This window comes from Furipterus horrens, unplaced genomic scaffold, assembly GCF_987537825.1.
Source record: "Furipterus horrens unplaced genomic scaffold, mFurHor1.1.pri manual_scaffold_11, whole genome shotgun sequence".
Taxonomy (NCBI): Eukaryota; Metazoa; Chordata; class Mammalia; order Chiroptera; family Furipteridae; genus Furipterus; species Furipterus horrens.
In genome coordinates, this window is record NW_028327181.1 from 46,548,203 (window position 1) to 46,575,430 (window position 27,228).

Genomic DNA, 27,228 nt, shown 5'->3' on the forward strand with positions numbered 1-27,228 from the left:
GGGTCTGCTCTTAGGCTGCTGGATTTTGTCATTCTTTTCTGCCAAAATGAAAACAGAAACCCCCTAACCAAACTACAAGTACTTCGCAGCCTTCCCAGCTCAAGGATATGTCTGTAGCCTCAAAGCCTGTCCTGTGCAAGTGAAATGCCAGGGTGTCTGGAATTTCCTTCAGATCACTCCAACAAGAAAGTATCTGAAACAATTTTTAAAAAGAGGAATGTTTGACGTAAGAACAGGGAGGTGGGTGGTGTGAGCAGTACAGGACAGCGGGACCAGTTGCTGCTCAGCGGCAGCTAACCATTGCCGTGGGAGATTGTGGGGCTCAGCCTCCCAGACCATCCGAGCTTTCAAGAGAAATTAGAAATCTGAACTATCACGTGACACTCTTTGCTTTTCTGTTAATTACTGAAGCTAGGTGATAGTTATATGAATGCTTATTATACTGTCCTATCTACTTCTGAAATTTGACATTTCCTGTAGAAAAAATGTTTTTGAACCTATGGGTTGTGTCTCCTGTTGCTATTTCAAGTACATGTCTTGCTTTGAAAACCAACTTGGGATGGCCTTGAGGTCAGGGTTCAAATTCCCCATTGCTCTTATTTCCTCCTCAAGGAATCCAATGCTGCCAAAGTAACCACGGAGTTTTTCAAAAAGAATCGGTTGAATTCTAGAGGTGCCCACCGCCACAGGTCAGGGGCTAGGAAGGGACTGTGGCCTGGGACAGAGGGAGACGTCCAAGGAAGCCCTTGACCACAGCTTCCTTTCCGATCTCTGTTTTCAGGGGGTCTCTCAGAGGAACCAAGGTGGGGAGGTGAAAACATGGGCTTTTGGGTCATCCTAAGTGATTTTATCCTTGCTTCTTCCCTTTCTGGATGTGTGATTATATGAGGGACCAAATAGCAGCGAGTCCAACACAGGTGAAAAATTAATGTTAATTCTCCGAATCTGTCCTCCCCAGAGCCTCCTCCTGCTCTCTCAGTCCCTCCGGCTCCATTGGGACTTCCAGTCCCATAGCTTCTGGCTTTCCCACTGCAGCCTGACTTACCAGTATGAGCTGCTTCCCCCACAAGCTTTTCAAGCAATCTTTCTCTTCCTGAGTCCCTGGACAAAGGGAAGGATGTGTTCTTGGTTCTGGATGCCCAGTTAACATGTGACGTATCAAACTGGTGGTTGTAGTCTTTTTCAGGGAAGAAGAACACATGATTGGAGTCTTGATCAAGCCCTGAAAAAGCAAAAGGTCAAGACAAGGTTGTTCTTTAAACAGGTGTGTGGAGGAGAACGAACAGAGGTAAATGGTTTCATTTCTACTTGCTTCTTTTAATTCTGCACAAAATGGGCCAGACCAGTTATGTCTATTTTCATTTGGGGCTCCTGAATTTCTATGCGAGAATCACAGAAAGCCCCTAATTAGATTTTACCAGCCCACCTACGACGCAGTTTATTGGTGCTCTACATGCAGGAAAGAGCGTGAGAGCGCTGTGGGCGAGAGCTGGAAGAGGGTCTGCTCCTCTGAAACTCTGGCTTCATTTTCTTCATTGATGTGCATATCTATCCTTCAGACAAAACAGAAAATTCAGGGTTTTAAGAGAGATGCTTCCCTAGGAAAGGAGAAGGTTGCACAACCTGTAACTGGACTCGACTCTAAAGCAGTAGCTGATTCCTGTGGAGAACGACGAAAGCCTTTGACAGAGACCCACAGAACAACACATGTGCGTGAAAGCCAGGCCTGTGAAAGCCAGGCCTGCTGTGGTCTGTCCCGCATGGGGTGAGGGGCAGCACTGCACTATGGGGGATGCTCAGGAGGCGAGTCCTGGTTTCCAACCCCCTTGCTGAGTGACCTTGTTCAAGTCACTCAGATTCCATGAACTTTGGCTTCCTCATCTACAACATTAAGGAGCTCACCTGATTGACCTCTCATCTATTTGTAGGACTCTCTGATTTTTTTCTTCACCATTTCTTCATTCCAGATTATCTTTCTTTTACTTCCTTAATGCACCAAGGAAGCCAAGTGGCATACATCGGGATCCAATTGCCCTGCAGGTCATCTAGCTTTAAAGTTGTTTGGGATTCCATTAGTCTACAACTACCACTGCAAATCAGGTCTCACAGACATTCAGAATTCTCAGCCTTGGAGACCTCTGACTCTGAAACTCCTCCATCTGACACTCCCTCCCAGCCTTCTCCTGCCCGTCCTCCCAAACCTGTGCCTCCCCACACTGGACCTTCCACTCCCGGGCCCCTGAGGAATCTCCTATCTCTTGCCTCCTTCCTCGTCTTTTTGCATCCCTGATTGAGCTGGCCAAACATTTCCGAGATCTTCTCACCAACAGCCTAGATCAATGGCTCTCAAAGTGAAGTGCCAACCAGCAACCTCAGTGTCAGCTGGGAACTTGTTAGAGATGCCACTTGTCAGGCCTGCTAAGTCAGGGGGCCCGAGAAAGCCCAGCCACCTGGGATTTCATAGGCCCTCCTGAGGATTCGGAACACGAGCTAAAATTGGAGAGCTAGGGTGTTCGCCTTATTTGGCCCTTTTGCTTTCTCCAGCCTTGGATAAGCTCCACTTCAAGGCTGGATGTTATGTGCAAGCAAGGAATATGGCAGAATGAAGGGGGAAGGGGCAGGGAAGCCCTAAGTTTTGGCCTGTTGGCCTGGTTTCTGCACAGTGCAAGGTGAAGGGCAAGGCAATTCAGTAGCTCTCCCCTTATGTCGCTTCCAAGGCCAGTCCAGTCTCTAGCCCACTGATCATGAACCACACCAGCCTTAAGTAATAGACACAGACCAGCCATTTCCGGGCCAAAAGGATACAAAAATCCATTTTAAATGCTTGACAGTTAAAAGTTCTATACACACTTCTGCATTTGTCATTTGACAGTTTTCTAGAAGGAAGTCACATTCAGCAATCTGTCCTTCAGTAAACAGAATCGGGTGTCAAGACAAAGAACTCTTCCCTGCTTTCTGGAAAGTCCCCATCTACCTGGTTTGTCCACACCTCTGGGCCCTTTACAGGTCTTGAAGTCTGGCTCCCTGGTCTCGGGTTCCCCTGGCTCCCCCTGCGGCCTGTTCACCTGAAATGTTGTTCTGCTTTCTCTGAAACAGGACTCTGATGACATCAGCGGAACAGTGGATCAACCCTCCCTCTAAAATATATATATATGAACAATGCTTGCCAAGCTCAGGAATGAATTTCCTAAATCCAAGTTTACTATTCTGTAGGTGATTCTTTTTTTACTGTACAAAAAGTCTGATAAGTTATCAGCCCTTGCTTTTCACAACAGCCTGGTGAGTGACGTAAGTCAGGGATCTCTAGTCCCAATGTACAGAAAAAGAAATGAACAATACAGAGGCAAAGGGACTGTTCAAGGTCACGCAGCTGCAAGTGACAGCCAAGACTAGAAGCAAGGTGTCCTGACTGCAGGCCCAGGACCCTCATCACCACACCACTGCTTCTCAGAAAAAGGCATCCAGCCAAGAAGAGGGAATCTCCCTTGCAAACCCTACCCGCAGCCCCGAACACCTAACCAGGAAGCAGCTCCGCCTTCCCGAGAGGACCTGGCCCTTTGGTCCTAACAACCCTGTGACTTTGCAGCGGTCAGTGTCTGGTGACGCAGTTCTGTTTTGGGTTTTTTGGTTTCCAATTTTTTTGGTTTTAGATGAAAGGAGTCTTTTCCTGGCCAGTGGGAACCTGACCTCAGAGGGAGGCACGAAGTCCCAGGCCGTGAGCCCTCCACCCAACCCTCCACTCTCCTCAGCCCCGTGAACGCGCGCGGCCCTGTGGGCACTCAAGGAGCACTCGAGACAGCCAGGCGGGTGCACCTGAAAGCAGCGGCTTCCTTCGAAGGGGTTCTTCTGGAACAGCAGCGGCTAAACCAGCCCCCACACTCCCCGGAATGTGAAAGGAGCTCCCTGGGCTGATTCAGGGGTGTGGCAGAAAAATCTCTGAAGAGGATGCAGGCAGGGCAGAGGGCAAGGACACACCCCACGGGGACACAGACGGGGCTGCATCAGGAAACCCAAGAAATCAGCATGTGCCAAAGCCCTCCCAGGGTCCAGAGACTCCAGGACACTGGCTCCCGAAGGCCAGTGGGGTCGACAGCCCAGCCCCACTTCTTGGGGAGCTGCCACCAACACAAACGCCCCATGTCCCACGTCGCCCCAGGTGTCGGCCCAGGGCTCTGTATTCCTCAAGGCTGCGACTCTGATGCACGTTTGGGAGCTACTGGCCTCCCCTAAAGCCCTCGCCTGGCGGATAGAGCAGGAAGGGAACGACTCTCCCCAGGACCCACAGGCTCCTCAGTCCTCGAAAGTGACTGGAGAGCTGGGCCCCAAGCGCAGAAGAGGAGCCCCAGGTGAAGTTCAAGAGCAAGGCCCTCCCCCTAGACCTCAGGACCCCTCAGCTCTGCAATCCCCGACAGGGGCGATGACGCGGAGCAAGGGCAGGCTGGGTCTGACACGAGGGACACCCCGGGCCCGCTGGGGGACAAGTCTAAGTGCGGCCCTAAGTCAGACTCGGGGGGTGGGGGTGCCGTGAGGCAGCAAGACCTCCTAAAGCGCCTTGTTCCTACTAAGAAAAACCAGGCGTTGCTGAGTCACCCAAGAAGCACGAATCACACGGCAGGGCTACGGGAACGGGAAAGGATGTTATTTCTCGGCACGCTCGAGCATCTTCCCTTTGTCCCGAGTCTATCAATACACTTCTCGCCCTCCCCCCGCCCCCTCCCCCAAGGACTCACGCACATTTTTTCTGTTCCTTTTCCATTTCCTTCAGATGCACCCCCACCTCCGCCCGCCTCGGGCACAAGGCAACGTCCGCTCGCTTGTCCACAGCAGAACTATGGTCTCACGGGCGTCGGGACCGGCGGGGGGGGGGGGTCGCCGGCACCCCGGGCGAGGCGCTCTGCCCGCCTCAGCCGGCCCCTCCAGACCCTCAGCGGGGTGTCCCGCGCCCGGGAACTTCCAGCCCGAAGGGGACGCCCGGGACGGCGGCTGCACTGCGCGGGGCCTGGCTCTCCGTCTCTGGGGCAGCCCTGGGACCCCCCGCCCGCTCACCTGCGTCAGGTCCTCGTCGTTGAGCAGATGCGACTCGCGCGGCTTGAAGCAGTTCTGACACTTGCTCTTGTTGAAGATGTTGGCCTGGACTTTCCTGCACGGGTTCTCCTTGGCCGCCGACAAGGTCGGCGCGGCGGCGAGGCCCGACGGCCCGCGGAGGGAGGGGCAGCGACATCATCCACGGCGGGCTCGGGAGACGGAGGCCGGGCTCAGCACGGGCTCCCCGGCATGCCCCGGCCGGCCGCCGCCTCAGAGTCGGGCCGCGTACGCAGGGTGGCTCCGCAAGCGCCGGGATGCGGGCCGGGCCTTCCCTCGCACCACGGTGCTCCGATGCACCGCGCGCCCGGGCACCTCGGCCCCGCGCCCCGCGCCCTCACAGAGCGCGCGGTCCCTGCCGCCCGGCCGTCGCGGGCCCATGGACGCGGCCTCCTGGGCCCGCTGCCTCCCTGCACTCGGGCTGTTTAGTTAGGGGTCCGATTGCCCGCCGCCAGAATTACAACTCTGAATACCAGAGTTTGGTGAAAAGGAAAAGAATTGTTTATTTACACAAAGTCCTGCCTCCCCCTCCCAGACTTGGCCAGTCTTACGGAAGTCAGAAACACCGTTTCCCTACTTCCCAGGCACAGTTCAGCTTTACCAGCAGCTGCCAATCACTCAGTTCTGACTGGGGAGGCCCTTTCTGTGCTGTGGTGCCCTCCAGCTCTCAATGCAGGACCGCCTGGATTCTCAGCCTCCTTGGAAACTGCCTTCTTCCTGCAAATCGCATGGATCTCTTCTTCTCAAAGCAGTCTGGCAAGAGCCTCTTCTTAAAGCAGCCTGGAGATCCCTTCTCCAAGCCAGATGGAGGGAGCCCACAAGAGCCAGAGAGTGAGGGCGTGAGGGCCAGAGAGAGCCTTAGAGTGAGCCTCCTAGAGCCAGAGCCAGCCCAAAATGTCTGCAGCTCCTCTCTTCCTCCCTGCCTCCTCTCTCTCCCTTCGTCCTCTCAGGCCATGGGTGTTGCAAACCGTCCTGACCATTCACAGAACCCTAGTAGGCTCTGTCCGCTTCTTCCCTAGGCTCTGTCTGCTTCTTCCACACCAGCCCACAGTCCAAGATCCCTCCCATCTCCCTGAGTCTTGGAAGTAAAGCGGATCTTTGCAACAATGTATCCAGCCACTAGCTCCAGGCATGCAAGGGCATCCTGAAAGCTGCTTCCTGCTCCCTATCTCCCAGCTGCAAACTCTGCGGTTTGTTTTTGGACTCTCCTGTTTCTGTAACAGGAGGGCCTGGGCGGCCGGTGCAGGATCAGTGGCTGCGTAATTGGCAGAAGCCGTTCGCGTGCGCCTGCCCCTCCCCCAGCCCGAGATGGGGAAGCCCCGAACTGACCTCCAGAGGCGTCTGGGCGCGCCCTTCCCACAGAATCTGGGCAAGCTGGAGCGCGCGCCTTCCTCCTGCCGGCCCTCCACGTGGCCCCCCTCCCCCTCCCCCCCCCCTCCGGGGAGTTCCAAGTGTATCCAGGCAACAGCCCAACGGATACTTCTTGGCGAGCTCTCTCTGGCTGCTGAGGACGGTTTCTGTGCTCCCGGACAGAGCTCCCAGACGCGCCCAATGGGCAACTGCCTGAGTGCACTCTGCCCCCACCCCCCGCCCTGGGGACCAGGGGGCCAGCTCAGAGCTCCCCCAGGTGGCCAGTTTCCCTTGGTCCGCCAGCGGCACCCAGTTGTCCCTGCTCCTCCACCTCCTGCAGGGCCAGCCCGCCAGCACCTGCTCACATGCGGTGTTGCAGCCTTCGTGAGTGTCTGTGTGAGGATCCCCCAGAGCCTGTGGCGTTTGCTCGGGATCCTGAGGTCCCTTTACCAGTGGGCCTGTGGGGGGCACGGGGAGGAGGTAGGTGAGGAGGGGGGGGAGCCCACTGTGCCAGAGAGTGAGGCTGAGGGCTGTGAGGGAGCCCCGCCTACCTGCAGGCTCTCGGGGGCCCAGGGAGGCCTCCGTGCCTCGGTGCTCAGGCCTGGGCCCCTGCAGGGCACCCTCCAGGTGCAGGGCCGGGAAGACGGAAGGCGCGGTAAGGCCCAGGCCTCCGTGAGGGGCTCCCCCTCCCTTTGCAGGAAGAGGAACCCCATCACCAGCTCCTATAGCTCCACCCGAGGCTGCCCTCCGGTGGAGAGGGGGAGGCGTGCCGCCCCTTGCCACGCCGGGCTGCCCCAGAGGGCCGGGAAGACGCTGAGGCAGCAGCGCCCTGGGGCTCCCTCCTCAGCTGCCGCCCTGCCACGGAGGCTGAGCCAGCCTGAGCAGGGCCGGGGTGCCACCAGAGGGGACACAGCACCCTCCAGGCGCCGCAAAAGGAAGGTCTGCCTGCTCCCGCGCAGGCGAGGGCCCCCTCTAAGCCTGCCACCAGGTCCCGACCCCGGGTACAGGGTGACCCCAGAAGATTTGGACAGAGACCGAGAAGCGCGGTGGCGGATCCTCAGGGCTCTGCTTGGTGAGGCGTGGGCCCTCTCGGGCTGGGGGGCTCCAGAGCCTGTGCCTTCCTGCCCGCAGCCTGTGCCTGCCCTCAGTGCCCCTGTGTCCGCCGGTGCTCCAGTCACCTCTGTGCTGAGCGCCAGCCCCTCGGCCTGCACATCTGCAGGCTTGGCTGCCAGGCCAGCCTCTGACAGCGGGGTGATTCCCGTGGACACCAGCCCACCTCCCAGGCCAGCCTCTGACAACGGGGTGACCCCCATGGACACCAGCCCACCTCCCAGGCCAGCCTCTGACAGCGGGGTGACCCCCATGGACACCAGCCCACCTCCCAGGCCAGCCTCTGACAGCGGGGTGACCCCCATGGACACCAGCCCACCTCCCAGGCCAGCCTCTGACAGCGGGGTGACCCCCATGGACACCAGCCCCGCTCCCTATGCACTTCCCTCGGGGGCTCCACCCAGCTCTCGAGGCATAAAACGGGCAGCCTCAGGCCCAGCCCAGGCCCCAGTCTCCACTGTAGGCCAGCCAGCCCTGGGCAGCATCGCCCAGGCCCCCCCGGGAACGCACGCCGGCCCCAGGCCTGCCTTGGCCGCCTCGTCATCGGCTCCAGGCCCGTCTGGCACGGCCACCCAGCGCCCTGCGGGAAGCTCCGGACACAACACCCGGAAGCGCACCCGCCAGGGCACCCTGGTCACGACCCCTGGCGCCAGGGCTGGGAAAAAGCCTACGCTGGGAGGCGCTGCTGCGCCCGCCGTCATGCCCACCCACGGACCTGCACCCAAGCAGAGCTCCCATGCTTCCAGCCAAGGGCTGGGCACCACCACCACCAGCACGGTGGCCTCTACCGTGGTGTCCCTCTCAGCCTCCACCCCCAGGGGCCCTGCCTCTGCTGGGCACACGGCAACAACTCAGAAGACCACCAGCCTACCAATCCCTGGGGCAGTCGGTGCGGGCGCCAGGCCAGCCTCTGACAGCGGGGTGATCCCCATGGACACCACCCCAGCTCCCTAGCTCTCCTCTCTGAGGGCTGCATAGAGAACAGGAGGTTGGAAATGAAGGCGCGGTGCAGGCTGTTAAGAAGGAGGAATCCTTGTGGGCTTTCTGGGAAAGGAGGAAGCTGGGAGCTGGAGAAATCAAGGAAGAGGAGCACAAACGGTAAGGATCTGCGTCCCTGTGATGGCCGACTTTCTCCTCTTACATTATGTCATGTTGTATGACTTGAGGGGACAAAAAAGTAGAGCACAGTCTCCCAGGTGCTGATGCCAAAGGTGCCCCTTGGGTTTGGCAGCCGGGCCAGGACCCCTGCTCCCCGGAGTGGCCTTCAGCCTGACAGCCTCCTCCCCTCTTCAGCACTGCAGTTCCTGACTTCTGGTCAGAGGCGGATTAAGGCGGGTGGAGGCCCCCGACGGGGAAGTAGATATTGGTTGGGCCCCTTAAAAACAAGGAGAGAGCCAGGGAAAAGAAAAATCCGCATTTCCCATATTTTATGCAGCGTAGTAATGAAAGCAAACTTGGTGTCATTAGAGGAAAGCGTCAAGTTGGGGTTTTGCGGGGCCCTTCAGAAGTCGGGGCCCAGGGTGCGCGCCCGCTGCGCCCACCCTTCAATCCGCCTCTGCTTCTGGTAGGGCTGCAGGGCCCCAATTACTCGTTTAGAATTGATATTTTAGAAGAACTCAGAATGATTCATTTAAGATTCATTCCTGTTTAAATCAGTAGTGTGTTACTTTTTCTTGTTGACCTGTATTTCGTCGCATGGCTCTACCACAGTTTGTTTATTCACGTGCCATGAAAGGTCTGACAAGTGTCAACATTTGTTTTTTATGCCAACTCTTCTAATAGGTAACCACTGGTATCTCCTTGGGGTATGGATTTGTAGCTTCCTAGTGATGAATGAGGATTTTCTTTTCCTATGCTTATTAGCATGCACAGGTTTTCTTTGGGGCAGAATCTTCAGGCGTCTTTCCCACTTAAATGGGCGGTTTTTGTTCTGTTGTTGTTGTTTTCATTGAAAGGTTTTTCACATATTCTGGGCACATATTTATCAAAAGTGGGAGCCCTTTAATTTTGTTGTTTTTCGACTTTGCTTTGGCTATTTTGGGCTCCTTGCAATTCCATGTGAATTGGATGACCAGCTTTTCTATTTATGTAAAAAGGGGGATGACATTGTGATTGAAATCGCATCGCATGTGTCCTCATAGTATTGCTATCTCGATCATTTGTCTTCTGACCCATGAACACGGAATACCGTTCTATTTATTTGGACATTTTAAATTGATTTCCTGCATTCTTTATAGTTTTCAATGTACAAGACTTTCATCTCCTTGGTTAAGCTTATTTCCAGTATTTAGTTCTTTGAGATGCCATTGAAATGGAATTGCTCTTTAATTTTCTTCATGGATTGTCACTGCTGGTGTATAGAAACACACAGATTTTTGTATGTTGATCTTATGACCTGCAAATTTGCTCATTTCATTTGTTGTTGCCACAGGTAGATCTCTGGTAGATTCTTTGAAAGATTATATGTGTATATATATATATATATATATATATATATGTATATATTGACATATATATATATATATATATAGATATAGGTATAGATATATGGAATCATACCATCAGTGATATAATTTTACTTCTTCCTTTCCGATTTGGATGCCTTTTGTTTCTCTTCCCTGTCTACTTGCTCTGGCTAGAAGTTCAGTGTAGTAATGAATAGCAGTGGTGAAAATAGGGCCCTTGTTTTGTTCCTGATCCTGGTGGGAAAGCTTTCAGCCCTTCAATATTGATTTTGTTGTTTTCTGTGGGGTTTTCATAGGTCACCTTTATTATGTTGAGGAAGTTCCTGTCTGTTCATGGTTTCCTCAGTGTTTTGTTTTGTTTGTGTTTTTTAATCTACTTATGGTTTTCTCACTTTTATTTTTTCAATCATGAAAGAGCATTAGATTTTGTTAAATGCCTTTTCTGTGTCTATTGAGGTGGTCAGTAATTAATTTCATTCCATTAGTGTCTATTGTATGGATTGATTTTCTCATACTGACCTTCTTGCATTCCTAGGATAAGTCCTACTTGCTCACGGTGTATAAACCTTGGTACATGCTTCAGATTCAGTTTGTTAGTATCTTGTTGAGAAGTTTTTCATCTATGCTCATTAAAATGTATCCTGGCCGTTATAAGTTGGGGGGGCGTGTCTTTATCTGGCCTTGGTAGGAAAAGAACTGGTGATCTCATCGAATGAGTTAGGAAGAGTTCCCTTCTTTTCTGTTTTGGAAGAATTTGAAAGATGTCAAGGTTACTTCTTCTTCAGTGTTTAATAGTGTTCTGCAAGTCTTCTATTCTTTCTTTCTTTTTTTTTATATCCTCCCTTGATGATTGTTTTACTGCTTTTTAGAGAAAGACAGGAAGGGAGAGAGAGGGAGAAGCATCCATTGGTTGACATTTTGTACGTGCATTGACCAAGAAATGGACCCACAACCTAGGTGTGTGTGCCTTGACCAGGAATCAAACTCATGACCTTTCAGTTATGGGATGATGCTCCAGCCAACTGAGCCACCGCAGCCAGAGTTCAAGTTTTTTTGTTTTGTTTTGTTTTGTTTTTGTTTCTTAGTGTAGGTGTTTACTGGCGCACATTATTTCTCACAAGTGCTTTTTCTTCATCCCATTAGTTTAGGTATGCTGTGTCTTAATTTTTTGTGGTCTCTAAGCTCTTCCAGTGTATTTCAAAGAGTTGTTTAAAGTCTTTGACTAGTCTGTTTCCTGAACTTTCTCAGGAATTGTTTCAGTCAGTATATTTATTCCTGAATGGGCCATAGTTTTTAAATTTGCTAATGCCTTGTGATTTTCTTCTTGAAAATGGCGTGTCTTACTCTTATGCTGTAACTTTGGAAGTCAGATCTTCCCCTTGTCCAGGGTTTGACTTATTTTTTTGTGATGGTCGAAGGTTATAGTAGTCCATTTTTCAGGGGTTTACTGAACTCTTTTTACAGAGGATGTATTTGTTGCTATGCGTGGTCACTGAAGACTGCTCCTCAGCGTATGTTCGGGTAGTGTTTGGACAGAGATCTCCTTGAATACCAGGAGCCAGAAAACGAGAGAGTAAACCTTTTCTCAGTCTTTGAAGATTGGCTGTTAGGGCTGTCCCTCAGCACTCAGCCGGGTTTGTACTGAGCCCAGGGACCAGCCCAAAGTGAAAGCTTATTTCTTCAAAGGTAATTTTTGAGCAAGCGTCTTACCCGAGACACGCATGTGGCTTTCTAAATTCCCCAAATATATGGGTGATTTTGAGTGCTCTAATTTCCCAATAAAAGCTCTCTCCCCAATTTCCGCCCATAGGCATTTTGCCACCTGTGGTATTATGCCTCCACCAGAATCTTTTGGTCCAGGCAGCTATGGGTTGTTGGCCAGCTTAACGGCTTCAAGCAATGCCCGCAGCTTTTCCAGCCTTCAGGGAGCTCTCAGACAGCTTTAGAACAGACCTACACGATCATTAGCAAAGAGGTCTTGCTCTGCTTTCTCCAGACCTAAGGACCAGGATCCCACCCTGGGAACTGGGGGATGCAGTTTCTGATAATGTCTCCATTCCTATATCTACAAAATTAGCTGGTTGAGGAATGTGCCTGTCAGCTTTCGCTCTTCATTTGTACCCCAACCACTCCACAGGAAATATTAGGACCTCAGTTCTCCAACGGTTCCTACCTTCGCGTTTCTCCTTCTCCGTTCTTTCGTTTCACTCATTTTGGAAACAGTTACCTCACTAAGTCAGTGTAACATGAAAAGCATAATGTAATGATCTCTAAATGGTACAGAGCCCTTTGTTTCTGCACGGCTCTTTACAGATGTAAACTGTCAGCATCAGAGTTGTTTTGCAACGAGTTAAGCATCCGTGTCAGTAGTCCTTTGACCTGAGTGATTAGATGCCTCTAGAATCTGTAAATATGACATAAATGACTGCGTTTTCCCGAAGGCGGCGGCACTGGCTGTAAGTGATGATGGAGAAACCAGCGATGTGCCCAGCCCATCAGAGGAAATAGTGTGGGGAAGGCCAGGGGAGGGGGAGCGAGGGCTGGGTGCAGGTGGGCCAGGCTGGGGACCACGGGGGACATCTGTCAACAGTGTCAGAAGTAAAAGCCAAAGGCAATGGAAAGCTGAAGGCCTTTTTCTCATTAGCACGGCTCTCAGATAGTCAGTGCCAGAGCAGTGAAAAGGACAATACACGAAACCCTCAGGATTTGAAAACAAACAGACTCTCCTGAGGAATGTAAAAGAGGGAGTGGGCCTCGTGAGGGGAGAGAACATGCAGACCGGCGACAGGTAACCGAGGGTCTCTAACTGACAAGAGGTACAGATGTGCACTGACTGTGTATATACACATCCATAGAACCCAGGGCATGGAATTAGGCCTTGGTCCTAAGCTCATTGTAGACTCTACGGGTGTTATCTCTTTGTTGTGTTTTGCTTTTCTGATTTGTTGGTATGGGAGATGAAATGGGATAGGTGTTGGAATTCAATATGAAAGTCATAATTAATATAACTCTGTTAAGCAACATAATTGATAGGATGAAGTCTTTTATTCAGGCCTGCCTTTGGTCTGTTTATTTTAGTGTAAGTAGGGAATAAGGTGAACTAAATGCCTCAGGTAGTCTACTTCGTCTTGGGTTGCCTAGGAAAGCTTTTGAAATGCACAAACTTGGTTTGTAAAGACTTTCATTTATTTTTAGAGCGAGACGAAGGGAAGGAGAAAGGGAGAGAAACATCTACCGTTGCCTCTGGAATGCAGTCCCCGGGGTTGCGAGCCAGGCCTTTTCTGCCACCACGGTACCCGGATGCACTGCGCGCGCGCCCTCGGGGACCTCCGCCCCGCGCCCCGCGCCCTCACAGAGCCCGCGGTCCCTGCCGCCCAGCCATCGCGGGCCCATGGACGGGGCCTCCTCGGCCCTCTGCCTCCCTGCACTCTGCCCGCCACCAGTGCCCCCGCCGCCGCGCGGCCGCAGCAAATGGTACCGGAGCCTCACGCACTCCCGGGGCGGGCAGCCGGGTGGGCGGGCGCAGGGATGGAGAAAGCCAGCGGGGCAGCGCGGGGCCGGGATGGGCGGCCCTGTCAGCCAATGGCAGCCCAGAGCTTCAGGTAGCAAAGCCCTCGGCCAATGGAAGCCAGGGGTGGGGGCAAAGGGCAGGTCACTTGTGTGAGCAAGGAAGGTGGGGCGTGGGGATGGGACCTTCGGGTTGGGTGGGCTGGTGTTGCAGCCAGCAGGGTACTTGCAGCTGCGGCGGCGGTGGCGGCGGCGGTGTGTGACAGCGGCCGGAGCGGCGGCGACGGCGGTGGTCCCAGTGGCGGCGGAGGTAGGAGAGGCCGTCGGAGGGTCGGCGGGAGCGGGAGAGGCGGCGGTGGGACCCGGCGGGGGCGGCGGTGGGACCCGGTGGGACCTGGCGGCGACGGCGGTGGTCCCAGTGGCGGCGGAGGTAGGAGAGGCCGTCGGAGGGTCGGCGGGAGCGGGGGGTCGGCGGTAGGACGTGGGGCGGCGGCGGTGGGACCCGGCGGGGGCGGCGGTTGGACCCGGCTGCGGCGGCGGTCGGCCCCGGGCAGCGGCGGTGGGACCCGGGGGTGGCGCTGGCGGGAGCGGTGGCAGCGGCCGGAGCGGTGGAGGAGGCGTCGGCGGTGGAGGCGGCGGCGGAGGAGACGGACGAGGCGGCGGAGGAGACGGACGAGGCGGCGGCGGCGGCGGTCCCAGTGGCGGCGGAGGTAGGAGAGGCCGTCGGAGGGGCGGCGGTGCGACCGGAGGCGGCGGCGGTGGACCCGGCGGCGGGACCCGGGGGGCGGCGGTGGACCCGGCGGCGGCGGCGGCGGCGGTTGGACCCGGGGGGCGGCGATGGACGCGGCGGCGGCGGCGGCGGCGGTGGGACCCGGGGGGCGGCGGTGGACCCGGCGGCGGCGGCGGCGGCGGCGGCGGTGGGACCCGGGGGGCGGCGGTGGGACTTGGGGGCGGCGGTAGCCGGAGCAGTGGCGGCGGCGGAGGTCCCAGTGGCGGCTGAGGTAGGAGAGGCCGTCGGAGGGGCGGCGGTGCGACCGGGGGCGGCGGCGGTGGACCCGGCGGCGGGACCCGGGGGGCGGCGGTGGACCCGGCGGCGGTGGCGGCGGCGGTTGGACCCGGGGGGCGGCGGTGGACCCGGCGGCGGCGGCGGCGGCGGTGGGACCCGGGGGGCGGCGGTGGACCCGGCGGCGGCGGCGGCGGCGGCGGTGGACCCGGGGGGCGGCGGTGGACCCGGCGGCGGCGGCGGCGGCGGTGGGACCCGGGGGGCGGCGGTGGACCCGGCGGCGGCGGCGGCGGCGGTGGGACCCGGGGGGCGGCGGTGGGACTTGGGGGCGGCGGTAGCCGGAGCAGTGGCGGCGGCGGAGGTCCCAGTGGCGGCTGAGGTAGGAGAGGCCGTCGGAGGGGCGGCGGTGCGTCCGGGGGCGGCGGCGGTGGACCCGGCGGCGGTGGACCCGGCGGCGGGACCCGGGGGGCGGCGGTGGACCCGGCGGCGGTGGCGGCGGCGGTTGGACCCGGGGGGCGGCGGTGGACCCGGCGGCGGCGGCGGCGGCGGTGGGACCCGGGGGGCGGCGGTGGACCCGGCGGCGGCTGCGGCGGCGGCGGTGGACCCGGGGGGCGGCGGTGGACCCGGCGGCGGCGGCGGTGGGACCCGGGGGTCCGCGGTGGACCCGGCGGCGGTGGCGGCGGCGGTTGGACCCGGGGGGCGGCGGTGGACCCGGCGGCGGCGGCGGCGGCGGCGGGACCCGGGGGTCCGCGGTGGACCCGGCGGCGGCGGCGGCGGCGGCGGCGGTGGACCCGGGGGGCGGCGGTGGACCCGGCGGCGGCGGCGGCGGCGGCGGCTGGGGGGCCGCGGTGGACCCGGCGGCGGCGGCGGCGGCGGCGGCGGTGGACCCGGGGGGCGTCGGTGGACCCGGGGGGCGTCGGTGGACCCGGGGGGCGGCGGTGGGACCCGGGGGCGGTGGTGGCCGGAGCAGTGTCGGCGGCGGAGATGATATCGGTAGGTGGCAGTGGCCGGAGCGGTGGAGGCGGCGGCGGCGGCGGTCCCAGTGGCGGCTGAGGTAGGAGAGGCCGTCGTAGGGTGGGAGGGTGCGGGGGGGGGGGGGGGTTCGGCGGTAGGACCCGGGGCGGCGGTGGGACCCGGTGGGCGGCGGGACCGTGGGGGCGGGCGGCGGCGGCGTTGGGACCCGGGGCGGCGGCGGCGGTGGGACTTGGGGGCGGCGGTAGCCGGAGCAGTGGCGGCGGCGGAGGTCCCAGTGGCGGCTGAGGTAGGAGAGGCCGTCGGAGGGTGGGCGGGAGCGGGGGGTGGTGGGGTGGGGTCGCGGAGGGACCCTGGGGGCGGCGGCGGCGGGAGCGGGGGCGGCGGCGGCGGGACCTGGGGCGTCGGTGGAAGTGCTATCGGCCACCGCCCCTCCCGCCGCCGCCGCTCGGGGCCCTCCCGCCGATACACCTCCGCCGCCGTCCCCACTTCTGTCAAAGACTCTGCCGCTGATCCGACAGGCGGGGCCACCGACCCTGCACCGGCGGGCCCCGGCTCTCCGACGGCCTCTCCTACCTCCTCTGCCACTGGGACCCCCGCCACCGCTACCACTCCAGCCGCTGCCACGCACCGCTCCTGCCGCCCCCGCTCCAGCCGCCGCCGGCCCGGTCCCAGCGGCAGCAGAGGTAGGAGAGCCGTCGGAGAGCCATCGGAGAGCCATCGGAGAGCCAGCGGTGGCCGGTGTAGGGTCGGTGGCCCCGCCTGTCGGATCAGCGGCGGAGTCTTTGACAGAAGCCACGTTCGCATGCGCCTACCTGTGCCCCAGCCGGAGATGGAGAAGCTGCAAGCAAAGTAATACACACCGACGGGAGCAGAAGACCTCAGCCGGTCAGAAGGATTGAGGTACTTTGTGATGCTTCTATGATCTTAGCAAACTTTTATGCCACCGAGTGAAACCTGCTTCATTGCCCTAGGAGTCTTTTGTATAGTCCCGATAATGAGTGAGACATCCTTTGACCTGAGTGATTAGATGCCTCTAGAATCTGAAAATATGACATAAATGACTGCGTTTTCCCGAAGGCGGTGGCACTGGCTGTAAGTGATGATGGAGAAAGCAGCGATGGGCCCAGTTCATCAGAGGAAATAGTGTGGGGAAGGCCAGGGGAGGGGGAGCGAGGGCTGGGTGCAGGTGGGCCAGGCTGGGGATCATGGGGGACATCTGGAATGCAGCCCGCCTGGGGACTGAACCTGACCGCGAATCCAATGGATGACCTTTCACTTTGCTGGACGATGCCCAGCCGACTCGCGGCACCGGTTCGTCAGGTCTGCGCAAACTCATTTCAAGACAAAAAGTAAAACAATAAACACAACAAATAACATCAAAAAAAGTAAGTTCTCAGATATCTCGCAAGTAGCTCCTGCTCTAGCCTAGTAGTCAGGATGTCCCCTGCTCCTGCTGTTTCCAGCCGGCGCGGCTCCAGCCCTCGTATTCGGCCAGGCAAGACCTTGCAAATACCTGATCCCGGCCAAGCGAGCTGGCCTTCCTTTTGGAACTTCAGCTTTCACCGTGCCCTACAGTCCAGCCCCAAAAGGGGCACAGCGCCGGGACTGAGACACCCTCCTCCAGCTTAATCGGCCTCTCTTCCCGTATTGTCTTCTCTCAGCCACTTCTGTTCTAACAGGTAAGACTGCGGTATGTTTTTTAAATCACTTCCTTCTTGATTTTAGAGTTTGCATATGTGATTCCTAACACACGTCCTTGGGTTGGAAATACTTTGCGTTGTTTCTCTACTCCAACCCAAGAAGACCATAGAATCTCTTTATAATTGAGGCCTTCATTCCTTTTCATTAGTTGATTAGTAAAAGATTCCTTCCTTTGGCGGTGAAACTGGTTTGGATCTCTGAAATCTAAAGCCATGTCACTGCTCAACTTGAAATCACATAGGGGCCCTGAACTTGTGGACAAACCACTTATATTCACAGTCGGTCCCGCCACACTTTTTAATGGGCCTGGAGGACGCTCAGAACCGCATAAACAGACACCAGATTTTGGTACTGCTGATTCAGTACATTAAACATGTAATGCTAAATACATTGTCCAGTCTCAGCCCGAAGACCTGCTGGGAAACGCAGTAAAGCCATCAGTAAAAAAAGCGTTCTTAACTTTATAATGCCGGAGTGTCCTGCAACGTCCCTCATACCTAGAATTGAGTCTTCAGTTTTTATTAAGACCTGTGTGGTAAGCACTTGCTAAGATACGTTTTAAAAAATGTTGGTGCTTATAAACAGCAGAGGCAGTTAGCTGTTCTGAATTGTTAAGGTCATCAATCCCTCACGACCTCCCTTACTAAAATTTGTGATGTCAAGCCACTTGCTCTGGCCATACCAGTTATTTTGGTGTTAAAATGTTTCTCCATGTATAACTTAAGATGCCAACCACAGCACTAGATCTTGTGTTTTGAGGAGCTTTCAATAAGTTAGACCTTTTTCTCTTCACTCAAAGTTGGAACTAATTGAGGGGGAAAAAAAGAGAGGGGGAAAAAAAAACCCCACAGAAGAGCCTTGGGAATGGGAATAGGATAGAGAGCAAAATGTCAGGTTGCTGCTATTAAAACTCTTGGAGAACAAGACTCAGGAGTGAGGTCAGCAGGGTTGCCAGTGCTGTCACACTCGTAGCCTAGCCTAGCCTAGCCTAGCGTCGTGCGTGAGAATTGGGCCTGCAATGTAAACGCCCTCACCCAGCACAGGGAGAGAGGAGAAGGACAGTGACTAGTGCTTATCTCCTTTTAATAGATCAGTTTCACCACATGAGGAAACACGAGTCGAGGGATGTCACTGCCCCGAACAGTGGCCCGGGAAGGAATTCATTCAGAATGGGGTGAGAAGCCCGGAGCCTCGTACGACTGTAGGTCCCTCCATAAGAAACAAGAAGCCTGTGCGCGCAGTAAGTCTGTCCCTCCCCCAGTCAACTACCACGTGACTGGCCTCTGCTAGTTTTATAACACGGTTCCTGCTGTTACTAAATACGTCATCAAGGTGCATTTTGTTCTTCTAACACGTATGTTCTCCTTTCTAGGTCCTCCCGTATGCTCCTCTGTGTGACTGGACCATGAACCCTTCGAAAGCTTTGTATTCACAGCAGGGGCTGGGGATGAAACTGAGCTCCACTTCACTCTGAATGCGGACGACCAGGAACGCAAACAGTCTCCGGTGAGCAGAATTTTAGGAAGAGCCGTCAGTTGTTCAGATTTTCCTATTCCCGAGGCCCTTTGAAATGATCTGCCTCATTAATGCCTTTGTGTTCTTGTCATTAGTGAAATTGGCCAGAGTTTCAACAAAGTTCCTGAGGATCTCTTGATGAGAATACAAGAGAAGCTCAAAGGAGTGGAGGAAGGAGCTGTGCTCAGTGTGGGTGGACGAGCCAATTTACTCCTACAACAGGCCATGGACCCCCAAGACCTCCGCCGACCTTCCCCAGGGTGGAAAACTTGCGTGTGATATTCAGCATATGAATCACTCTTGAATTCAAGCTTTGGAAATTATACGCTGGCCTTATCTCGAACCCATGCACATAACGTTGAATATATAGTATTACTCCTTAACTAAGCAAACTAGCTACTGTGTTTTTTTAAAAAAATGTGAACTTCTCACTTGGGTCACTTAGACATGCTTTGAGGGTCTCAAGGAACATCTCTTCTTGCGCCCTTCAGACATAATTGTCATTCATGCTCCGTTTCTTGGCTAAACAGCTATTTGTTTTTCTTCTCAAGTACACGCTGTATCATTTTCAGTAGAATCTCTAACTTGACGCTTCAGCTGAAACAGGCAGCGGGAAAGCAAGAGCGTCACTGGCAGCTTTTCCTCTAGGATGAGTACAACAAATGTCCTGCTGGTTTTGAGGTGGCCTTTCCTTACAACCTGCTTCCCCGATTTTACATATGAATGAAAGATATTCAATATTCGTATGTAAAAGGAAGAAAGCCCCTTCAAAATAGTAACCACCTCTATATAGCATGGTCAAACTACCTTAAAAATAAGCAATGTTGAAAACAAGTTAGTGTTTAAGAAGTATTTTTGGATTTTCAATAGCAAAATCATGCAAGGTTACTGGATAAAGAGTTGTTATATTGTGGAGAACACATTTCAGAGACACAGATATAGTATGGTTACTAGTTTTAAAAAATGTATCTTGGACCTACTCATTCTTTTCTCTTTATCTTTGAAGCTCTCTGTGTTTCCTATTACTTCTCTTTGGGTGATGCCTTTTTCTCTGTTTTCTAGTCATGAATTAGCTTGTCAGCTGTTCATATAACCTCCTAAAATTATTCATTGGGTTGCTGTTAATTTCTAGCTGCGTATCATTCTTCAGATCTGCCTGTTGTTTCAGGGTGCCTAGTTGTTTTCTTAACTTTTCAGTTCCTTTTACGTCAGTGGTCACTTTATACATGCTCATTTTATAGTGTCTCTAATGGTTCTATTAAAACAATTTCCTGTTGTCTGTATGTGTTGATTCTCATATCTGGTAGACTGTTTACGCAGGTATTTTGTAGTTTTGAAAGAGGAGCTCATTTTCAGCAGGGCTTTCTCTGTACTACTCTTGAGTGACGTGTGAAGAATAGTGCCTTCTGGATAAGTTTCGTGTCTCCTTATGTCCTATTCCCAGGGCTGTTACCGACAAAGGACCGCTATTATTTTAATTTCTCAGCTTCAGAGTTTCCAGACCTCGAGGAATGTGAAGGCCCCCCAGGCCAGGACAGACACTTTTCCTCTTCACCTGCCTGTCCTAGTAGCAGAGTGTTCTCTTGACTTCCCTTTCACTGAGGGGTCATCCGCGACTTGCCTCCTGTTTATGGAGGGCTTCGGGGGAGGGGCATTTAATTCCTACCTGCTGCCTTTTGCAAGGCCAAGGTTACATGTGTTCCCTTATAGCTTGTTCAAGCTGAAACCCCCAGGTTGATGATGAGATGGGCAAATTGTGCCAGGCCAGCTAGGAGAGCTAGAATGTCAGCTCACAGCTTATGTGTCTACTTTTCAGTTTCCTTCCATTTTGGCCCTCAGGATGTCCCCTTACTTTCTTGTAAGTTCTCCTCTTCATGTAATAGATTGTTTCTTACATCTTCTTCAGCATTTCTGTGTTTTGTTGCAGAGGAAGAGTTGAGCTATCGAGTTTGCTCCACAGCTAGAAATGGGACACTTTCCTGTCTCCATACTGTCATCAGATAACAAGTAAAACTACTGACTTACCTATTGGTGAATAGAATTCCTCTTCCACCCTTAGGAAGGTGTTCGTTTCTGCTGCAGAGATTAAGAAACGGGTGGTTGAACTTTCCTCGTATTGTTTAGGTAACCAGTTTATGTAAATAGTTGTTTCTCTTTTGAAGGGTTAGCGTTTCTGTCTCTTGCCAATAGCAAGCACTCACTCAGCTCTTAGCTCCCCATCTTCCTCCCCCTCCTCAAACAATCTCTAGCACTTTGTAGACTATAAATTTCTTGGTTTGGTTTCTGGAGCGCTGTTCTTAATATTATTTTTCCTTTCCACTTGCAAACTCATCTCGGTGTATCTTCTTCTCCTAGGCTGACTTCACTGGTCATAAAACTACCAGTATATACCAAAGATTAGTAAATCAAAGGAATGTATGCAACTTCGAATGTCTTTAGTTAAGAAAGCCTTGAAATCTTCATGAATGAGTACAAAGTGATCAGTTAGATGATAGTATAGGTAAATGAATTTGTAACTAATTCTTGCTAATAGATGTATCCAAAGAGCTTTGAATAACATCGTGAACCGACTCTTCAGCCTTTAATAGTGTACCATGAGGCTTCTGTCCCGTTCAAATATTCTTACTAATGGCTTTGAAAAGTTTACCCAATATACAGATAACAGAGGTAGGGGAATTATAGGTAAGGAAATTAGAATTCTAAAAGATTTTGACAAGCTGGAACACTGTCTAGAAATAAATAGCACAGGAATTTACCGAGAACAGATGAGCAGTGCTTAGGTTTATAAAACATTAGTTACAGAATATCTGTTGTATGCTGAGTACCTGATGTGCGTTATATGCAGCATCTTTTGCAAGACTAGCAGCGTTATTTCAGTTTACACCTGGGGAAAGTAAAACTTGGAAAACTAAAGTAAGGATATTAAGGCCACAATGTAGTAAATCGATCATACAAGTCCATGGAGTATCCCTAACTTGAAAAGCTAAAAATGTAGATACGGGCTAAAGCAAATAATCGCAAAGAGAAAAACCTTTGGACTTGTTAAAGACTTAAGTAAGCTAGGTTTAAAAAATGTAAAACCTGTTATACTGGCTTGAAATAATAGAGATATGTGCCGTTTGGAATATTTTAATTGCACCTTAATGAAGTGATGTGTTTTGTAGTGATGTCTTTAAGTACTATTGAATGTATTTCTTTACTATTCTGTGACCTGTTTTTGAATAAATATTTCTAAAACAAACATATGCTAAGACTCATTCACGTTATTCAAGTGTGTGCGTGTTCTGTGTGCCAGGCACGGTGCTGGTTCCCAGGGCAACAGCAGTGAAGCGGGGCAGGCACAGGCAGCCCTTACGCGGCTCCGTCTGGGTCAGACCTGCAACTCAGCGTGCCGTGTGAGCTGGGAAGCCTGCTACTCAGAACCGGCCCGGTGCGCTGCGTCTCGGATAGTCTGAACTGTCTGCTCGTTCTCCTTAACTGTCCCACGACAGAAAGGCAAATGAATGTTCTTTGGACCTAGAGAGTGACCTAGTTGACATTTCCAGTGTCTAAAAGATATGTGTTGGAATGTGACAGATACAAAGATCCCGTCATCTCAGATGTGAAGTTTGTATGCCGCACGTTCCTTTTTTCTTTTTCCCTTTTGTTCCTTTTTTCAGGAAAGTTGAATTTATTGGGATGGCATTGGTTAATGAAACCGTACAGGTTTCAAGTGCACAGCTCCATAATACCTCATCTGCACTGCCTGTTCTGTGCTCACCACCGGAAGTCAGGACTCCTCTCACCCCCGTGGGTCCCCTCTTGCCCTTCTCCGCCTCCCCACCCCCCCTTCCCTCCGGCATCACCATTCTGTTGTCTGTGCCCTTCTGTTTGTTTGTTCTTGCTTAATTAATCCCTTCTCCTTTTGAACCCAGCCTCCCAACCTGCCTCCTTCCTGAGAGTTCTCAGTCCGTTCTCTGTATCTATGAGTCTGTTTCTATTTCGTTTACTTTGTTCATTAGAGTCCACATATCAGTGGCATCATACGGTATTTGTCTTTAATGACTGGCTTATTTCACTCAGCATAATGCTCTCCAGGTCCATCCATGCTGTCACAATAGGAAAGATTTCCTTTTTTTCCCCGTTTCTCTCTCTCTCTCCCCCCCCCCTTCCGTTCTGTTTAAAATCAGTAAACATATGCTTGGGTGAGCATTTTTTAAAAAATGAAACCATGAGGAGTGTTATCTCCCTCCCCTTCACGGAGTCAACTCCTCTTGCTCTACAGTTCCCAGCTCAAGGGTTTCTTCCTCTGGGTGGCCTTCTTCTCTAGGTCTTGACTGCCCTCCTTCAGAGCTTGTGTCTCCATCCATAATACACATTTGCAAGTGTGGTTACCATACAATGAGAGGGATAAAGAGTGTACTAAAATAATGAGTGTGAATTCTTAATGGAATTATCATGCACACGTGGGTCAATGTGCAGAACAGAGTTTTCCAGCTGTAAGGAATGAACAGTACTGTAACCCATTATTCATTCAACAAATATTTTTTAGCCTCTTGATGTAATAAGCATTGAAGTGGGGGAGGCAGATAATAAATGAAGAGGATACGCTTGCTATGATATTATGTGATCTAAAATAAGTAGCAATTAGTTATAGCAAAGAGGATACAGCAGGGAGAGGGTGGGTATGAAAGAGTTGCTTTTTTCTGTGGCTTCAGTAAGGCTTCCCTGAGCAGATGACATTCGGAGGCCAGGAGAGGATCTGGTGGAAGAGCTTCCTGGGCGGGGTAGGAAGGCAAAGGCCTGGAGATGGAAGGATCCAGCATAGCTGAAAGACAGCTAAGGGGCTGGTGTGATGGGAGCATCGTGGGCCAGGAGGAGAGCAGTCACATGCGATAGGAGCGAGGCAGCCAGAGGACCGATTTGTAAGGCCTTGAAAGTACTTGGACTGGTTAAACTGGCCGGTCGTCCTGGTGTGTACTCAAGAGCCCTTTACCTCTCCCTGATTTTCTCAGGGTTTTGGGGTTTTTTAAAATATTTTATTTCTTTATTTTTAGAGAGAGGGGCAGGGAGGGAGAAAGAGTGAGAGAAATATCAATGTGTGGTTGCCTGTCACATGCCCCCAACTGGGAACCTGGCCCCCAACGCAGGCATGTACCCTGACTGGGAATCGAACTGGTGACCCTTTGGTTCACAGGCCAGCACTCAAGCCCCTGAGCCACACCAGCCAGGGCCTCCTCAAGGTTTTTAGAGGCAATGTCCCAAACAGTAGCATGAGTGAGCCACCCCACTCTCCTTTCCACACCTGATTTATGTTCACCTGAATCCCGACCTAAGCAAAGCTTCTCTGGGTAAGTGTATTTTTGCATCGAGGTACCTTATTGCAATAAGTATGGAACAAGAGGGATGTGTAGGGCACAGTGATTGCAACGGAACCTTTTTCCTTTAGCCCTGTCCCCATGCAATGGTGCCCTACAAGACCCGTTATTCCCCCGGTCCCGGACAAAACTCCAAGGAGAACCTTTAGACACTCATTCTCACATCAGGATGGAAAAAAAGTGCAAAGAACTGATGTCAAAGAGCGTGAGGTCTACAAGGATCATGGCAGTCATCTTTGAAATCCACCTGTATTACATCTAGAAGAGGGATGTCCAGCCTGGGCTACTTCAAAAGTCTACTGTGACTGTCAAGCAAGGAGACTTGTCTAGACCATATTTCCTTTGAGATGCTGAGAGCAGGGTTGGGGTACAGAACAGCCCCAAACACAAGGTGGTGAAGGGAGACTGCGAGCTGCACCTTGGGAAGAGTCCACCACGCTTGCGTCCTGGCTTATGTGTTCTTCCAATTTTCAAATGATTCTAAACAAACCCAAATTTATATTTCTATATTTAGCAGCCCCCAGTTTGATTCTGATCCTGTCTGGAGACTGACTGCATGGCCTTCTGCCAGTGATTAAATTAGTCTGTGGGATATCTATTGCTCAGAGTTAACCAATGGTCATGTGATATTTTTAGCAGCTGCAATATAATGTTAGTAAAATTGTGCATTTTTATAACTTTTTAAAGTAACCCCTAATACAGTTTAAAAGTTGTTCCCCTTATTAACCCCAGAGGGGCCACAGATCTCTGCAAACAAGAGAGAAACAGAGTGGGTTCTTCATTATGAGGCGGGCAAGAGCAGAGTGCATCCGGGTAGGAAGCCCCCCCACCCCGCCACCAAAACACTGCTCTCAGGCCATGCGGAGCAGTGGCGCTCTCTCCCTGACTAGCCCTCCCTGACTAGCCACTTCCTTTGCCACGCCAGAAGAAAACGATGAGCAGAAAGTGGGGGGTGTGGGGGAGAGCCCTCTAAATCAGCCGTGCCCGTGTGCCCTGAAAGACCCACTTACTGCACTGAAGGCCTCCTCGTCGGCCCCCAGCCCCACCCCTGCTGGACCCGTCGCCTCGCTTGGCACACACTCGCCCCCAGGCCTTCCCGCACACAGTCCCTTCTGCCTGGACGCTCTCGTCCCATCCCCGCCTGCCAAGCCATCCCGCAGGCTCACCACCACAGTCTCCAGGAAGGCCTCTCGCTTGTTTCAGGCAGAAGCCGTCTATCTCTGGTCTCCATGTTATTTCGGAAAAGATAGAAAACTAGTCTCTCTTGAAGTGAACACAAAGGTCCTCCAAGGCAAGCAAGTCTGAGAGACCATCGCAGCCGAGAGGAAACCAGGGGGACACGGCAGCTCAGTGTCCCGTGGGGGCCGGGATGGGGCCTGGGTGGGGCCTGGGTGGGGCCTGGGGCAGAAGCAGGAGTCACATAAGGACAAGGTTTGCAGTTTCCCTCCTGGTGAGAGTCAGCGTTGGTTCATGAATTGCACCAAATGGGCCACGCAGCGTGAGGCGGTATGGAGGGGAGACTGGGTGCAAGGGACACGGGGATCCTCCGTGTTGTCTTTACAACTCTCCTGTAAATCTAAAACTGCTCTGCATGAAAGAGTTATTGAAAACACAGGAACAGGAAGGACCTCCACAATCAAAGCCGATGAGAATGAGGTGGACAGACGGTCGTGGCCAACCACGTCTGCCTCAGGAGAGGGAGCAGAGGGACCCGGAGCCCAGGGGCAAATCCCCCTGTCCGCTTCATTCCCCAGACCCGATCTGCGCAAACACGTGGGAATGAAGACTTAACATTTGCCACTGAGAGCTCAAAAATGTGCAAAACTACACAAGCGGTGTGCAGTATTTGGAAGAGGAAATAAAATGTCACCTGATACAAAAATAATTGCTTTTTTTTTTATTTGGAAAGTCATATGCTGATATCTATTAAATTGAAAAATACATACAGCCTTTGACAACGCGGGTTCACCTGAGAGCTCAGCCTTCAGGAGCGAGCAGCGGCAGAAACCCGGGAGGAGCGAGCAGGCGCCGGCGCGGCGCGCTGCTTCCGGGGGAACCGGCGGGATCGATCGCGGTCCAGGCAGACGCTGTGACCGTATCGCGGTTCCGTCAAAGGACGGGAGCTTCGGACTCAGCGGATGTCTCTGGATTCCTGTCAGCGAGAAAAGCAAGTCCTAGAGGGAAAAATGGGGAGAGAGACTGATTAATGAGTTTCCTTCTGAGGTGATGAAAACTTCTAGAATTAGATAGTGATGGTGGTTGTACAACATTGTGAGTGAGCTAAAATCACTGCATTGTACATTTTAAATGGTTAAAATGATGAGTGCTATGTTACAGTATTTACCACAATAAAAAAGAACACCTACTAAATCCTATAGATGTGTGCATTTTCAGAGTGCTGCTCTAAGGACCCTCCTCACTCGAGGAGACCCTTGCTATGACGAGTGTGCTGTGGGAGGAGGAATGAGTCCCCCAGCCTGCCTGGGACCCAGGGCTCCGGTGCAAGGAAAGAAATCCCTCCCAGGGGGAAAGGAAGGAGCTGGGAAGAGCACTGTGGGGTTAAGGGTAAAGCGGAGAGGCCCCCTGGCTGGGGCTGGGAGGAACCTGTCAGGCAGGAATGTTTTAGACAGAGGTGCCGAGGAGCGTGCTCTCTCTCCACCATGACCTCACAAACCCTCAGTAGAGCACCGAACTTGTTTACGAATGCTTAGCTGGTGCACATTTACTGTGTCAAGTTTTCCTCGGAGGCCAAGGAAGAGGATGGGGTTTAAGTGAAGGTCAAGAAGAAGCTAAAAACTGGGTGAGCCCATGGAGACCTGGAGGATGAGCTTCAATGGGGCACGCTTCTTTAGAAGTCATGTTCCCCTGAGCCTCAGTTAACGGGGAGGGGGCACACCTGTTACAGATGGACATGCTTGGGGTCTTGTCCATCTTTATGGTCCCTGTACTACTTAATACAATATCAAGCACATAGTAGGTGTCCACTAAACATTTATGGAATAGAATTGTATTAATATGGATCCTTATCTAGAGATATAATTGATATGCAACATTGTATAAGTTTAAGGTGTACATTGCTCTATTTCTATATTGTAATATGATTACCACTACAGCATTAGCTAACATTTCTATCTCATCACATAATTATCATTTCTTTCCTGTC

The 27,228-nt window shown here is 53.1% G+C and overlaps 1 protein-coding gene across 1 annotated transcript in view; it reads right to left on the minus strand.

Annotated features, from left to right (window-relative positions):
• Positions 1-8,243, minus strand: part of LOC149997508 (F-box/WD repeat-containing protein 10-like) — a 34,577-nt gene extending 26,334 nt beyond the window's left edge. Inside the window, 5 exon segments of the mRNA XM_090257481.1 lie at positions 1,046-1,222; positions 3,066-3,137; positions 3,729-3,846; positions 5,047-5,154; positions 8,070-8,243. Of these exon segments, the coding sequence (XP_090113607.1) occupies positions 1,046-1,222; positions 3,066-3,137; positions 3,729-3,846; positions 5,047-5,154; positions 8,070-8,243 (649 nt within the window).
• Between the last annotated feature and the right edge of the window lie 18,985 nt (positions 8,244-27,228).